At 43.9% G+C, this 17,624-nt stretch overlaps 1 protein-coding gene across 1 annotated transcript; it reads right to left on the bottom strand.

Moving 5' to 3' along the window:
* Nucleotides 1–102: 102 nt before the first annotated feature.
* Nucleotides 103–11,293, bottom strand: arg2 (arginase 2). Its single transcript, XM_017718232.2, has 8 exons — nucleotides 10,965–11,293; nucleotides 10,494–10,566; nucleotides 4,023–4,197; nucleotides 3,530–3,689; nucleotides 2,892–2,986; nucleotides 2,413–2,517; nucleotides 1,496–1,632; nucleotides 103–741 (listed from the first exon to the last, which is right to left on the bottom strand). The coding sequence occupies exons 1-8, from the start codon at nucleotides 11,073–11,075 to the stop codon at nucleotides 551–553; spliced, it is 1,047 nt and encodes a 348-aa protein (XP_017573721.1). The 5' UTR covers nucleotides 11,076–11,293; the 3' UTR covers nucleotides 103–550.
* Nucleotides 11,294–17,624: the final 6,331 nt, after the last annotated feature.

Here is a 17,624-nt window from a genome sequence, read left to right as displayed (position 1 = left end):
CAACAGCGATATGTTAGTGGGGATGTACCAGTACTGATTATTGGTAGCTAATACATTAGCTGATGCCAATTCAACACTATGTTAGCACTGATTAATCGCTGCTGTTTGTCACAATCTGCATAGATCTGTTATGCTTTCTCTCATTATCGGCCAAGTCTGTTAAACCAACTGATTAAATTTCCAATTTAACAACATTGTAGTATCTGTAATATCGATACGGTACTTATGTGCCATTATCAGGGCCAGTACTGACTTTGGGTGATGGTACTGGTACGTCTCCACCTGTTGGCCGGTGCCATTCCTTTTATGCTCATGCTACGTTTCTACATCTATGCAGCTGCCGCTTTTTATTTCAGAGGGTAGCGCCTTCCCTCTATCCAGGTACCTCACTCAGGTGGACTGCTGTGTGGTTAAAGATTGATAACTGTTCCTTTTGTGCACCATACGTGTCATCCTGTTTACAGTTTTGTGCAAATTGTGTTTGTTTAAAGTTTGGAATGCCAAGTGGTTCCTTTATTTTTTCCAAGTCCTTGAGTGACTGGGTTCTGTTCTACAGTCTGAGCTGTTCCGTGTCCTCTTTGGGTGCAGGAATCTCCTGCAGGGTGACGTGTGCGCCTTCACGCGTCTGACCCAGAGCCGAGGCAATGACGTCCACTGCGAGGCTAGCTGTAGTCTCCACCGCTTCAGGACCCCCTCCCAGCAAGGGGTTCACCTCAACCAGGTCCATCGCTGACAGCAGCCCTGTGGACATAAGAAGATATATTAAGAAATCTACAGGACAGACATTATTGACATGTTTTGATTAAAAGTACAAATGTTTTCAAGCTGGGGGTTCAACTACATGACGTATATCCCAATTTTGGCCCTGATTCTCAGTCTGGCTGAGTCTGAGATGGTCGACAGTTGGAGGGAGAGCAGGCTCAGATTTTTGCCCTCCCGATTGCGTTTGGCCAGTCGGGAGTTTATCAAACGTCAGATTTTTTTTTCGACCCGACTCTTAAATCTTGTGTGGTCAACGACTCAATCTGAACAGATTCCTACAACATCCAATAAAAACAGAGCCTGAAAGAAATGAATGTGGAAAAGTCTCGTGTGGAACGAAGCTTTTTAACGAGCTGAATTTGAGGCACAATCACAACCGAGTTTATGCACATTTAAAACAAAAAATACCAGACTGGTCTCATTTTAGATCCATGAGCCTCAAACATGTTTACCTGCTGCTTCTTTACTGCGTCTGCGCCAATGGCAGAGAAAACAGCAGCAGCAGCTCCCTTTGTTTATTTGGGTCTCCTAGTAACTGGTAACAAAACCAGTCTGACGGTGTGAGATGCCGTCGTTTATAATCTGTTAAGACTTCCTGTAGTGAACCCAAGGCTTTAGTCTGGATTAGCCTGACTTGGATTTTCATTGTATTGCAAATAATAAAAGTTAGCTGGCTGTGCTGAAGGTTTAAAAAAAAAGAGACTATTCTATAAAGAATATCTAGATACGCTACCTGTGTTGTGGATCTCCTCTGTGATGTAGATGCCCTCTCTGTAGGTCAGTCCCCCATTAACAGGTGTCCCTGTGGCAGGGGCCAGAGCCGGATCGAATGCATCGATGTCAAAGCTCAGGTGGATGGGGCGTTGTTTTCTGTGAGCGGTGATGAAAGAGAAATGTTATGTTCACTAATTGCCACGACGCAAATTTAGCTTCGCTCGATAGGCCAAGCCAGAGCGTGTCCAGCAACAGCAAAATCCCTTGGTGCTTTTAACTTTAAGGAATCAATAAATAAAATCTACAAAATTAAAATTTAATTAAAAAAATGTAATTAGTTTAAGTTTAATTTTAAAAAGCTAAAATTAAGTCACTTTTTTAAAAAAACGAACTTTTTAAAGTTGCATTAAGAGATGACCGTTTGAGTTTCTTACAGTGACGATCTGTTGGGAGTGTTATGGTAATATACACCTATCAGGCGTAACCTTCTGACCACCTCCTTGTTTCTATGCTCATTGTCCATTTTATCAGCTCCACTTTTTAGGTGCTGTGTCTGATCCACTCATACCAGCGCAACACACACTAACACACCACCATGGGGTCCATGGGGGGTCCTGACCACTGAAGAACAGGGTAACAGAGTATCAGAGAAACAGATGGACTACAGAGTGCAGCTATACAGTAAGTGGAGCTGATTAGATGGTCAGTGAGCGCAGAAACGAGGAGGTGGTCATGATGTTACTCCTGATCTGTGTGTATTGTGTAATTTTACTGGCTTGTCATGATGCCATCATGTTAAAGAGGCTCTGTCATACATTCCTCTTGTATTTTATCTGTTGCCCACTGGTTTCATGTATCAGAAACAGTGATAATTATTTTTTAACTACATAATATTATGCCTGATCGGTGTACATGTTGCATATAAACTCTCTGTACCTTGCCAGGAGATGATCCAGCGTAACTTCCATAACTCTCTGAATGCCCAGTCTGTCGATGTCCCTCATTGAGAAGTACTGTATTCCCAGGTTCTTCATAATGATACTGAAAGGAACAGAAAAGAACAGGTCATGACCAGTTAGAACATTCTGATGCTTATCCTTTGTTCTGAGAGTTGGATGGTGTGATAAGCTCTGCCTCATGGTCTGATCTCGCAGAGCTGTAATTAATGCTATCAGGGGTCAGTTTCGCCCCATTTAATGTTTAACGTCTCTAAATAAATGACGGACATCACCAATTCATCTGACAAACTTGGGTAACCAATTTTATTTATAGTCATTTTCAAATAATAGGGTCGCATTGACCCCAAGGATAAAGATGTGAGTAAATGTAAAGGTAATAGGACGGCTAGAAGGGGTTTTATTTATTCCTTTATTTATTAATTTATTTGTAACTGAAGCACAGCATAGTCTACTTACTGCTCGCCTGGGTCCACATCTCTTAGGCCTATGTAGACCAGATCTCTGGCACTCAGGAAGGGCTTTATCCAGGAGAAACCAGGAACATCTGGCATCTGTAGCCCAACATAAAAAGACGAGGTCAGGGAAAACTGTGTTTTTAAAAGGCTAAGTAATGACAACTTGCACCTGGCCAATTTGCATTGTGTGCGGTTTGATTTTATAGATAATAGACGTCATGCAGTGTGAGAAACCATGCAAGTGACTCTGAATGGGCTGTAAATGTGGTAATGGCATTAGCTTCCATTACTCTTTAGCTACACTGGCCTCATAGCTCCAATGCAAAACTATGCAGAACATATCTTGGCTGATTGACTACGCTGGCAAAGGGGGGAAACTGTTAATTAAGATTTTTCACCCAGGTCTTCCTTGAAGAAGAATGGATGAATGTTTTGAGAAAACTTTGTTACTTTTGGTGGACAGGCAAGGTCAGTTGCAATGCGGTTTGTGTTAAGTGATATAACGAAGGACGACTGGTCATCTGAGGTATCTGTGTGTCCACAGAGCTGTGCCAGGCTTGGAGTGCTTTGAATGACAGTGGTTACATAACGTCAGGGCCATCAGAACAGGTTTGAGGTTTAGATGTGCAGATGGCTCACCTTGTCCTGCAGCTCTTTGAGCATGAATGCCACGGACTGGCCGTGGAGGTTTCCAGAAGGTGAGGTCAGAGGGGTATTGATGTCTGCATGGGCATCAACCCAGATCAGACAAAGGTCTGGACACTGCTGGGCGTGGCCGTCCACTGAGCCAATGGCCAAGCTGCAATGGGGAAACAGGCACGTCAACTTCATTCCTGCTGTACCCTCATTATGCAAGTTTAATCTCAGCCCAGGGCTGCATACAAAAGATGTACTGCATGGTACGATCAGCCTGACAATAAGGGATGACAGGCTGACTATCTGGCATCCCTTTGACAAGAATGCACCTCAGATAGTCTGTTCAAACTGCCACACAGTTCCTGGAAACATGTTAGGTCAGTTTTAGCAAGCTGAAAAACCAATGCTGCTGCCACGGGCCACTCGGTTCTCCAGCAAGGGCCATTACAAATTCATTACATCAGGAGATGATTAACTGTCAGTGGTGAGGACAAACCTGTGGTCTCCTCCAAGCATGACGGAGGTGTGTCCCGCTCCTACAGCCCTGCTCACGGCTCCGGATACCTGCTGAGTGGCCCGTCCAACCGTGCGTGGGAAGGGAACATGCATGAAGTGGTCATCCTTCTCCAAGTGCTGGAAGCTCAGGTCTCCGAAATCATGAACTGGGAATTCTGGAGAAGCAGACAAAACAACTTTATTGACAGGTTGCAGGTGGTGGTAGTTTTTTCAATTGAAGCTCTTGATACAGCTTCATTTTCCTTCAGGACTCTAAACTGCAGACACTGGTCTACCAATAGCACGGCTAAAAAATATCCCTAGTCAGGTTGCTGTGATCATTTCTCCCCTGGAAACAGGCTGATTAAAAGGACATAACCTTATGGACATAACCTGTCTTGGCCTCTTATTTTCTATGATCACACCTTCATGGCTGAAACCACAAGCAGTGAAAATGAGTAAAGCCGTTGGTGCAAATAAATAAATAAATAAAATAAATAAGTCCAGTAACAAACTGCAGTGTAAGAGTTTCTAATTGTAGTAATCAGCAATCACTCATTTTCAGCAATGTTAGTCCTTGAGCTATTTAAAAACAGGTATGTGACCCCCACCCCCTCCTTGCCACTCCCACCTAACCCTGACCAAGCATACACCTCTCCCACTCCCCCTGGGTGGCAAGCAAAGCAAAGGCAGCTGCCATTCGATCGTGTTTGGGGATGCCTGACGGGGCATTTTCCACCTGTCCCATTTCCCATAGTTCTCTGCTCGGGTTTCTCAGGCCCCCCAGAAGCCCAGACCGCTTATCATCACGGAACAAACGTGTGGAAACTGGGCTACAGTGAGTGGGCAAGGCCACTGTCGGCCAGGTCATGCAGGAAGTGTAGCTGGAACGAGGTAAACAAAGTGATGTTTGTGGGTTTGTGTATGTGTGAGGGGCGGGGCCTGGTAGGGGGTGGGGCTAAGTCTGTGCTGGATGGACCCTATTGAGTTGAGGGTGGGGCAGGTGGGCTGACTGGTTTTGTGTTACTTGTCTGCTCCAAATCCAGTGATGCCCTCCAACAACTTAGTCTCATCCAGACAGGAATAGACCGGAACATTACAGCCCCATTTAAACCACTAAAACGAGCACGCAGGCCAAGCTTTTGGATGGAAAAGGAGTTCGGAGCATGTACGGAGTGCAGCGGGTGAACTTTGTGTGCCATAAACGCCAGATTCTTGCTCTAGAATCACGTAGCAGACGAGATCTAAAGGTGGGCGATACGGCAATAAGACATCATTGCGATACGATGTTTTCGCGAACATCACGGTATTTTATTTTTTATATCATTTTGTGAACAACTAAACATCTGGAACAGACAAAGTGCACCAGCAAAACCGCTGCACCCAATTAATAAAGCCTGTGCGAATATAAAGACTTTTAAATGTGAATTAAGACGTCAACATCATTTCTATGATTGGAGACTTCTGCTGTGACTCGACTGTCCGTCCAATATGGTCAAAGCGCTCTGAAGGCTCCTCATAGGCGGCCTGCTAAGCACGAATGCAACTGGACTCATCACTGCATCACTTTTCAGTGGTGCAACAAGCCTGCAGGGTTGCGTGGCATTCGTCTACGATTTCCTTTTTTATTCACCGCTTGCAAAAATAATTTGCATGTAAGAAGGAGAAATTAGGAAACATAATAATATATTGCTGTAATAACGATATTACATAAAACGGTCAGGACTTACAGGCTAAAATACTCTTTTCCATGCCACTTATGCAGTTGCTGTACATTGGTTGTTTACAGGCTCTTTATAACTGGTCTAAACCTTTATGACGGTGTTCTCTGTACTAAAATACCCATTACATACTCAAAAAAGCACTTTGTAACCTAATTTAACATGTTAATGGAAGAATTGTAGCGGCCGAAATGAGTTTCCTCCGCAGGGTGTCTGGACTCTCCCTCAGAGATAGGGTGAGAAGTTCGGTCATCCGGGAGGGACTCGGAGTAGAGCCGCTGCTTCTCCACGTTGAGAGGAGCCAGCTGAGGTGGTTCGGGCATCTGGTTAGGATGCCCCCTGGACGAGGTGTCACAGGCAAGTCCACCCGGGAGGAGACCCCGGGGAAGACCCAGGACACGCTGGCGTGACTATATCGCCCAGCTGGCCTGGGAGCGCCTCGGAATCCCCGCAAGGGAGCTGGTGGAAGTGGCTGGGGAAAGGGAGGTCTGGGCCTCATTGCTTAGGATGCTGCCCCCGCGACCCGAACCCCGGAGAAGCGGAAGATGGATGGATGGATGGAAGAATTGTCAATGCTTCACCCACTAGGCAGGGCTACATGACACAGAACATATGTCATGTTGCAGTTACTGTGCATTACATCAGAGATATTCGCTGCTATACATTAAAAACCCAGTAGTGAATTACTTTGACCAAAAATTGTGTCTGTTGGAAAACGAAGCGGCAGTGATTCATCAAAACACCCACCAATGTATGAGGCTGAATAAATTGTGATTGGTTGGATGGACTGTTTGCGTATTTGCCTTCTGCAACAGCCTGTATTGCTCACCAGTACTGTGATAGTGACTAACCGATTGTCTACTTCAGTTTCTAGACGCAATGCCAGCATCAGAAAAGGAACCGATGTGGCTGCTGTGCTCCTCCCAGCCCACAAACGCCCAGCTGATTACCACAGGAGAGAATTGCATTCATCCGCTTAGGAAACTGCCTCACTCTGGTTGCAGCTCCATCGACGCCACAGCAGCGGCCTGTCCCGACACGTCTACATGCCGGTGCCTCGGTGACGTGAAATCATGATGTCGACGTCGCGAACTGTATGTAATTACATATCATTTGTGTGGTTGGAGGCTTCTGCTGCGACTCTCTCCACTGTCTGCCCAATATGGTCAAAGCGTTGGAAGGCTCCTCACAGGCCAAGCACTTCTGCAACAGGACTCGTCCTTGCATCAGTTCCTTCCTGTTGCAGGGGTTTTAGCAAGACTTCCCCCTTCACAGCACCTTCCACTCAAAGATCTGAAGATTTTAGCTGAAGGAAACTCTCGAGAAGTGTGAAACTCTGGTAACCCAGTTCATATACGGAAAATAAATTTAATATGATAAGAAAAAACGTCAGGACCTGCTCTGACTGGTCTGAAGAGACCAACTTCTGCACATTAATAACGTGGATGAACATCTAAAACGTACCAATTTGAATCGTCAACATCTTCAAACTTCACCTCAAATAAATCAGTTTTTTTTGAAGGTGAGGGAAATTTTTTGGAAAATTTGCCACAAATCATGTTATTCGGTGCGCAAAACGACAACAGCGTGCATTTAAACATTACTAACTCACCACTTAACATTTTTTAGATGTTTTCTTTAATATTTCAAGAACTGTGAACAAAAAGGGAATAAACTGCTGAAGAACTCAGTAATTATTCATTTACTTTTTTTCTCACGTCATCTGCCTCAAAATATGAAATTCTGGATGTTCACTTTATTATAACTTAATTGTCAACAATTCTGACAGAATTTCACACCAAACCACTGACTGTCACATCTTAATGAGTAAATTATGCAAAATGAGCTAAATTCAGCTTGAAAGACTGAAAAAAAAAGGTTGACAAAGGTGACAAAGGTGTTCAATACCACAGCGGATCGGCTGTAAACCTACGACTAAACTGAACCGGGGCAGTCGTGGGCTGGAGGTTGGGGAGCTGGCCCTGTGACCGGAAGGTCGCCGGTTTGATCCCCAGCGCTGACAGTTCATGACTGAGGTGTCCTTGAGCAAGACACCTAACCCCAACTGCTCCCTGGGTGCTGTGGATAGTGTGCTCACTGCCCCCTAGTGTGTGTGTGTGTGTGTGTGTGTGTGTGTGTGTGTGTGTGCTCACTAGTGTGTTTGTGGTGTTTCACTTCCCGGATGTGTTAAATTGTGGGATTAAAAAAAGTTTCCCAATATAAAGATCAGCTGTAAACCTGAGGTTAACACTAAAAAAAGCGTGACTGGTCTGAAGTGATAAAATTTTGCGTAGTTATTCTTTAATGACCTTCTCAAAGCGCTCGTTTGAATTCTGTCCATATTTACACAATTTTACTCGCAAATAAATCTGATTTTCTCTTGAAAAAAGGAGCTAAAGCTGTTTACAATGGTGTAAAATTTGCCACAAATCACGTTATTTTATACACACAATAACATCTTGAACAGTGCGCATGCCCCCCTCACAGATCACGGCAGGTTAAATATCTCTGCGCCTTATTCTCACGACCTCACGTCCAGAAACGAGCGCTGTGTTGGTGCCGCACTGTCCTGTGTGTTTACTGCGTCTAACGCCAGTTTCATTTATCCTATTCATCACATTGAGGAACGTAGTTTCACTCCACTGTGCACTTGTACACAGACGGAACGACCAAAGCCTCTTGACTCGCCTTACGCCTGACGTCTCCTTTCTGTTTACAGCTTCCTAGACGAGCACATTAGAATCATTTTATACACGTGGCTGCAAACAAATTGCTTTTATACGGTTATATTTCTGAGTACTAGTGCACACGTTTTCAACATCACATCAGCAGTGCCACGTGACCAAGGGCTGATATTAATATGAGGAAGACTCACTTTTTAGCCAATTTGATTGAAAATGTGTCCGTATGCTGTCTTACATTTCCCATAAGGACATTCAGAGGCCCACACTGGCTGTACCTCTACCCTCCAAGAGAGGTGAAGTGGGTAAGAGCTAAAAAGGGGGTTGGTTTGATGCCAAAAGTAAGTCGCTCGTTCGCATTCAATGGAAAAAAAAACACGCTCTGGCTTTAGATAGCCTGAGCTATCCTATTACATGGTGGACACAGAGTTGCGTAACATCCCGAACACGATGTAATGTTTATCCCTTTGCCAGCTGACAAACACCATCCACAGTGACTTGGCACATTCCCAGCTGCCACAGTTCCAGTTCCACTACAGCCGTTAAGACCCGCCTCTTTAATCCCCCCTTTAAATTAATTTAATCCCGAGTTAAAGGATAATAAAGGAAACCCGACTGAATAAAACCACAAACTGTTCCCTAAAGACCCGAGCATCGCCCCACACACGCCAGCCTTTCATTTAATAAATGATAAAGAGAAGAGCACGCAATTTAATAAGCAGATAAATATAAAGGGACACTATTTTAACTGTGAAATAACCAGATTAACTACAAAATTGTTAAGGTCAATAGTGAAAACAGTGAGGGTCAGTTTCCGGGCAGGTCCACGAATTTACTGTTAATCTTTTCTAATAAACCCCTAAAATCTTTCCTGATGAGGAAAAAAAAAAACAAAACAACAACAACAAAAAAAAAAAAACCAAACTCACTTTTTAGCCAATTTAATTGGCTAAAATCTTATCAACCCAGTTATGGACCACATTCCGTCAAAATGGGACTACAATTATTCCCTGTTCAGGAATTTCACCTTTAAAGGTGCAGCAAATTCTCAAAATTCCTGCATAATCCAGTGTGTGAGGCGTAAACAGAGAGATTCAGAGGGTTTGGTGTGAAGTAGTTCAGACGTCTTTACAGTGGCGGTGATAGGAACCAGACGTCACCATGACTACAACAGATATAGACACAGATATAGGGCAAAAAAATAAAACTGCAGTCCTGCACACTCACAACTTGAACAGTGTGCATTTGAACACTACTAACTATTCGCTGAAAGGACGCTGTCTCCAAAATTTCAAGAATTCTGCGAACAAGAAGTAAATAAAGTGCTAAAGAACACGCAGTAATTATTTATTCACTTCATGACGGTGAATGTTAAATTTTTTTTTAAAAACTACATTTACAACATTAGCATAATACGGAGCCCCTCTGGTGACCTCATAAATAAAAATATTGCGTGGCCACGACTTCGTAAAGCGTAGGGACGAGATCCTAACGCGTGGCCACGACTTAAGCCCTGATCAAGTCCCAGCCTTACTAAGTCGTGGCCATGCATTAGGATCTCGTTCCCACGCATTATTTTTTTATTTATACATGATGATAACGATGAACATAATTGAGGTGACTCCTAAGCACAGTCATGTACCCCTGACAGCAACACGGAACCGGATTCAACCAAAAACATCGCGACAAGGTTCGTTCGAATGATCTAAAACCGTGTAAAGTTGCGTAAGACGAGCTCGCGCGCCACTGCCTGTCTCTCGCGTGGGGGGGCAGGGGGGTGTGACTATGACGCAGCCAGGCGCGCGTGCGTGCCATTTTCCTCGCGTGCCAGACCCACACAACTTTCGAGCGTTCTAGACAAAGCACGTGAAACGCGCCGAACGTCCTCAACGTACATGTGTTCTAGAACGAATCCGGAGAAAGCGACCAATGGGGAGCCTCCTCTCCCCACCACGTGACCCCGAAAGCGGCGGCGGGTGTAACCGTCGCTCACGCTGCCACCAGCGTGGGGCTGAAAGCCGGCCGCGGTCCAGGCTTCGGAAAGGCGGTCTAAAACCCAAAATAACTCACCTAGATTAGCCAGCCTTTCCACCAGACCGGCGTCCCGGATGGCCTTGGGTCCGTACTCCACTCCTCTCCTTTTCTGAGGGGAAAACAGAAACGTACAGTCCCGTCAGGTGGAAGAGTTCGCCGGTCCTTAGCTGACGGTGCTCTGCTGCTTGTCCGAATTTCCCCGTTCCACCTTAAAAGATGCAGCAGTTACGTAACTTCTGCACCATTTAAGGTGGAACGGGGAAATGAAGCCAACTTCATCGTTTGTGCTACACTGAAATGCGTATATGGGACAATTTGATGGCCTAAATCCACTTATTGGCGAACTTTAATAATAATTAGGATACTTTTAATCGTCCAGAGCACCTCATCAGGAGTGTACGCGGTAATACAAAGCGGAGTCTGCACTGAAAAACCATAAATAAAACATTTCAAACACCGAGCGGTTACCGAGCTGTAACGCACAGTGGGAGCTGTGGTAAAACGTACCTGTCCTTTGGAAAACGGGGCTCCCAAAACTGCCACAGAGTGAGCCCGGCTGTGCTGACAGGAGCTCAGCGTGGCCCGGAGGAGGCGGCAGAGAGGTCCCCTCAGCGCCATGTCGGGTTAAACTTACTTAAAGTGGAAAAAATTAATAAAAAAACGAGCGTGAAGAGTCGATGTGGGTGCGAGTTCAGCCTCTGCTAAGCCCCCACGGCTTCTCTCTGTCCTCCGGATGCTGAAACTGGGCTCTAGATCTTCCAGCTAATTCATATTCATGAGCTGCTGAGCGGCGGACGGATTGGCTCCCAGGAGAGGGGGTTGAGATTCTAAGGCGCGTCTGGCTCAGCAGCTGCTTTTATACTGTAAGTGAGAGGCGCGCGCCAGACGGGATGACACACCTTCGCTCCGGCCAATCAGAAGCACCGCGCTGTGGGTTTGTTTGGGAAGGGGCGTGGACACGAGGCGAGTCAGCGGGGTTAGGAAATTTCCGCTGCTGCAGTGAAGTCACACTGACTGACTCACACACACACACACACACACACATTCTCTCTCTCTATCTCTCTCTCTCTCTCACACACACACACACATTCACTCACACACACACACACACACACACACACACACATTCACTCTCTTTCTCTCTCTCTCTCTCACACACACACACACACCCATATGCTCTCATATATACTCATATATGTACATACTCTATCACACACACACACACATTCTCTCTCTCTATCTCTCTCTCTCACACACACACACACATTCACTCACACACACACACACACACACACACACACACATTCACTCTCTTTCTCTCTCTCTCTCTCACACACACACACACCCCCATATGCTCTCATATATACTCATATATGTACATACTCTATCACACACACACACACATTCACACACACATAGACACACACACACACACTCACTCACACAGACACACACACACACTCACTCACACAGCCACACCCACACACACACACACACACACACACACACATTCTCTCTCTCTATCTCTCTCTCTCTCTCACACACACACACACATTCACTCACACACACACACACACACACACACACATTCACTCTCTTTCTCTCTCTCTCTCTCTCACACACACACACACACACCCATATGCTCTCATATATACTCATATATGTACATACTCTATCACACACACACACACACATTCACACACACATAGACACACACACACACACACACACACACACACTCACTCACACAGACACACACACACACTCACTCACACAGCCACACCCACACACACACACACACACACACACACACACACACACACACACACACACACACACACACACACACACACCCCAGCTATAGCAGTTTCAGCAGGTAAACAGAAACATTAGAGCCTCGCTGACACATGTATGTGTATATTTATGATCGTGTGCAAAAGTCAGAGACCGTCTACACTCTAAGATGACTCTTTAAGGGTTCTTTAGTAAAGCCAGTGGCTCTATATAGAACCATAAACACTCAAAGATGCATTATGCATGCTTAAAGGGTTCTTTGCATCATAACACTGTTCTTCAGATTAGTGGAGAATGTGTTTTATATGGTTCTGGATAGGACCTGTTTACTTAAAGGGTTCTATATAGCACCAAAAAGAGTTCTTCTGTTGTTACAGCAACAAAGCAGAACCCTTTTGGGTGCTGCATAGAACCCTTTTAAAAAAGAACCATGCACAACACATTCTCTGTCAATCTGAAGAACAATGTCATGATGCAAAGAGCATATCCAACCACTGTCTGTACAAAAGAACCCTTAAAGAACCCACTTTTTTTAGAGTGTGAGCCTCTACATAGCAACAAACAGGGCTCTTCTTTTTTGTTATGATTTCAAACTTGTAACAATAGCAGAACCCTTTTTGGTGTTAAATAGAACCATTTTCAAAAAGGTTCTACGCAGAGCCATATACAATCCGAGGAACAATTTTGCCATGCAAAGTACCACTTACCCATTAAATTGTTCTAAATAGAACTCATGGCTCTAAGTAGATATTTCTGAGGAGATTAAATATACAGGTTCATAAAATGATTAAAAGCTACAGAGAAACTGGGCCACCTAACAACCACCTGGAAGACCTGGTCGACCCCAAAACTGCCCCCATCAGATAAACAGCACTGAAAGCTTTCGTCTCTGAGAGAGAGGAGAAGATCAAGCTGCTTCAGATCTGAAAACACCCACAGGTGCTTCTGTCCATCCTTCCACTGTGAGAAGACAACTCAGCGCTGTGGGTCTGAAAGGATGTGTAGCTGATCAAGAAGAACCTCGCTGAGAAAAGGAGACGGACACATCAAACAAAGAAGCTGAGTGATGGACTGACCACCCCAGAGTCCAGACCTCAGCACCACTGAATGGGTTTGATTACTTCAGAAAACGATCAACCAGCTTCTCAGACTGAGCTTTGGAGGCGTGTCTGCAGGTTCTCTGAGGAGCTGAAAGTGAGTCTCCTGAGAAGAACGGAAGCTGGAATGAAGGGAAAGAGTGGACGCCGTAAATACAGATATTATTTGATGTAGTTGATGAGGCTTCTGTGTATTTTGCACTAATTACAGCTTTTTTACTTTTTCCTGACACTGAAAAGTGAATGAAAGGTGGTCTCTGACTTTTGCACAGTGTTGTAAATGTAGATATACCTAATCTAGATTTGTTGTTCTACAGGTTCAGAGAACTTTAAGGAGTGTAGGCCAATATGCATAAGAAGGTGATCATATTCTACAACCCACACCTTAAAAATGATGGTTCTTCAAGGGTTCTTTAGTAAAGAGGATTGGTTCTATATAGAACCATGAATATTCAAAGAACACATTGCAGGGATTGAAGGGTTCTTTGCATTGTGAAAGGGTTCTATATAGCGCCAAAAAGAGTTCTTCTACTGTAACAAGCCTGATATCATTACAATAATAGGACCCTTTGTGGTGCTGTCAAGAACCCTTTTCAGAAAGGTTCTATATAGCACCATCTTCAGGACATTCATCTGAAGAACCCTTTCATGATAAAAAGAATCCTTTAATTGTGTTCATGGTTCTATATAGTATCATACTAAAGAACCCTTGAAGAACCATCATTTTTAAGCTTGTCCTTTGGCTCCACCGTGTGGTGATAATGTAGTGCTCGTATAAATAGAGCATAAAATGAAATTTTCGTTTTGAAGTTAAATGAAACCGCATGGCAAAAAATCCCATTTTCACAACGTTCCAAGGCGGTGGACGAAGAACACAAACCATGTACTCGAGTTAAAGTCGAGACCCCCAAGGTAAAATATCACTCCAGTAAAAGTAGAAGTTCCTCCCTTTAGACCTCCAACTTGAGCGACTTTTTCCTTTCACTCCACTACATTTCAGAGTCTAATATCCGACTTTTTCCTCCTACATTCTGAGAAATCTGTCGTTCCTTTTGGTTTCTGTGTGTATAAAAACGTAACATGTCAAAAACGAAAGAAGCGCAAAGCCAGAGCACCAATCAGGGCCCAGCGGTCACTTTGTTTAGAGCTGGTTTTGACCTGTTGGTCATACCGACCCAGTGCAGCACGCGGTTCAACGTCAGCGCAGCAGCGTAAAACTTTGGGAGAGTCTGTTCAACATAAATGATGAACTAACCTAACTTTGTGTAAATAGAGTTCAATATAGAAATATGTCCACATATGCAGTCGAGACTGACGCGGCTTTTTTCTGAATTTCTACAAACACCATTTCATTTTATAGTAAATGAGTTTGGGCTGGTTTATGTTTATGAACAGACGCCTACAGATCAACATAGTAAAGGAGCTCATCTGTGATCCTGAGTTTAAAGCCAGTTTTTATTCAACTTAAACTTGGAACTAAGTTGTAAATAAATCTGAAACTGAAACTTTGCTTGTGTGTAAAAAGTGATTTCAGAGCCACTCGGTTCTCCCTGATGGAAACTGTTTACCTTCAGTGTTTTGTGATTCTGATCATTTTAATAGACGTCAGCGTCACTAATTAATGACGTTCTATTAAAAGACTGGTTTACCAAGAGAGACGCTGGAGGACTTTCACCTGAAATGAGTTCATGAAGCCAGTCTGGTTATAAAAATGATAACAGGACATCAGAGCCAGAATTACTCTTTTAGTACTTTTACTTCATACTTAAGTACATTTGAAGGGAAATACTTTAGTACTTTTACTCAAGTGGAGGTTTAAAGGGAGGAACTTCTACTTTTACTGGAGGAATATTTTACCTTGGGGGTCTCTACTTTAACTCGACTACATGACTTGTGTACTTCGTCCACCTCTGCACAATGTAAAGGATACTAATGGTTTAACAGGAGACCAGTGGCTGATTCTAAATGCAGTTAATGGTTTCCTGGTAGGATCTAAAGGTGTTTTACAGCAAACTAGAGGCCTGGATTGAAAAGCATTAAGCCAATTCTTATTAGAAAGCCAAATCATTGGGGTTCAATTGTAACGGTTTCCAATGGGCCTTTTTCAGCAGAGTCAAGACGGAAACCTTCAAATCCCACATTTACAGTAAGAGGGAAAAAGTGTCTTTTTTCCTACCAAACTGTGCCGTTCAGTATTTAGGAGCTAAGCAGGGCCTGGTGTGTTCGGGACTGTAAAAGCCACTATTTTGGTCTTGGAAAATCACAGGACTGAGCGCGTTTCCCAGCACTGCAGTTCCACCATCCAGCTGTGAGGAAATAAACGACATGCATGCAGCCTTTTCACATTCAAATTCTATTCAGTAGGACAGCGTCTGTAATTACGGTGCTAAGTGCTATGGTGGAAAGAGAAACGCAGCTTTGAAAAGCAGTGGAAGTCTGTTTTCGGGTTGCTAACGGCTTCCAGGCCACCATTTGGTGTCTTTTATTTGTGCTGCATGATCCACTGAAAGAAATGAAGCACATTTTTGGACTTCTCCTGAAAGACACGGTTCTTTAGACTCAACTTTGGAAGCTTTTGCTCAAAGCTGCTTCCTTTTTGATTATACTGTAGCTGAATGTGTCTGATCGGTGTGATGTGGTCTTCTGTGTGAGGAGAAGAAGGAGAGACTGTGTAGGAAAAGTTGAACGAAGCGGCAGCGCTCTGTGAAAAGTCTGTCTGTGTGTAGCTTGTAAAATCCGGGTGAACCGTACACGACGTGGTTGCAGTAGAGAGTTTAGATGTTTTCTCTCGACCTGTCTTATGATACAGAATGCAGGTCTGATCACAGTAGTAGTCCATCAGAATGATGTTCTGGACTGAAGGGCAGGAAAGTCTGCTGTGAGTTCTCTGTAGGCCTCTCTCACTTTCAGGCTTTGTCTATTGATTGTGTTCATGTTCTCTTCCTCTCTCTGAGAAACAGTGCTCGGCAGAAGCTGTCCAGGGTCAGAAGATGGAGTAGAAAAAGACTAATATATGTAAATGAGCTCTGTTCTAATTGGCTGCTGTTTATTGTGCCTCATTCAAAAAGCAGTTGAGGCTGAAACATTTCTTATAACTTCAGTGTGAGTGGGCGGGGCTTAGCTGCTGTGTAACTTAGGTGTATTAATTCTCAGCACTGCAGCGACACTGACGTGGCGGTGGTGTGTTAGTGTGTGCTGTGCTGGTCTGAGTGGATCAGACACAGCAGCGCTGCTGGAGTTTTTAAACACCTCAGTGTCACTGCTGGACTGAGAATAGTCCACCAACCCAAAATATCCAGCCAACAGCGTCCTGTGGGCAGTGTCCTGTGACCACTGATGAAGGACTAGAGGATGACCAACACAAACTGTGCAGCAGCAGATGAGCTGTCGTCTCTGACATCAATGATCCACCACCCAAATAGAACCTGCTCTGTGAGGGTCCATGGGGGTCCTGACCACTGAAGAACAGGGTAACAGAGTATCAGAGAAACAGATGGACTACAGTCTGTAACTGTAGAACTACAGAGAGCAGCTATACAGTAAGTGGAGCTGATAAGATGGACAGTGAGCATAGAAACAAGCATAATAATAGACCTGATCTGTGTATCTATTATCTTTAGGCTCAATTTGATGCCATTTTATGTTTAACATCTCTAAATAAATGACTGACATTTTTTTATAGCTTCACATTTAATGACTTCACTAATTTAACGGAGACGACTGAGATAACATAAAATTATGATGATATGTTTCCATTTTCTGTATACATGTTACATGCATCTGTGATTTTCAGGGGTCAATTGGAGTAAGACGTATGCTTTATCCAGCCAACACACACTTGTTTTGGTTCTTTTGAAAGATACTGAGGTCAAATATACACGCAATTTTATAAACTTCAAGAAACGTCGCTCTGCTTCTGGGCCCTGACCTAACAGGACCACACCTGTAGGACTGAGAACCACTGATAGTCCACACCTCGTGCAGGAGAGGAAAACAAAATTTCCATCAGAACCTTTGTTTTCTGGAGGGTTCAGTTGCTGGGCTCAATTTGACCCTAAAGATAGAAGATGGTACTAAACTGAGGATAACAGGAGGGTTAATCTGTGCCAGCACTGCTAGTTAATCTATTCTTGGACCCTCAGCACACATGACATTATTAATTATATTCTTTATTATATATGAGATTTTCACAATGAACAATTGATTATAATATGAGGATTAATTAATTAGCTGTTGATAAAATCTAGAATCTGTGTGATTTACACTAGAACAGATG

Source organism: Pygocentrus nattereri, chromosome 5 (genome assembly GCF_015220715.1).
Source record: "Pygocentrus nattereri isolate fPygNat1 chromosome 5, fPygNat1.pri, whole genome shotgun sequence".
Taxonomy (NCBI): Eukaryota; Metazoa; Chordata; class Actinopteri; order Characiformes; family Serrasalmidae; genus Pygocentrus; species Pygocentrus nattereri.
The sequence above is the reverse complement of the archived record's forward strand: the minus strand, read 5'-3'. Positions and strand labels throughout refer to the sequence as shown.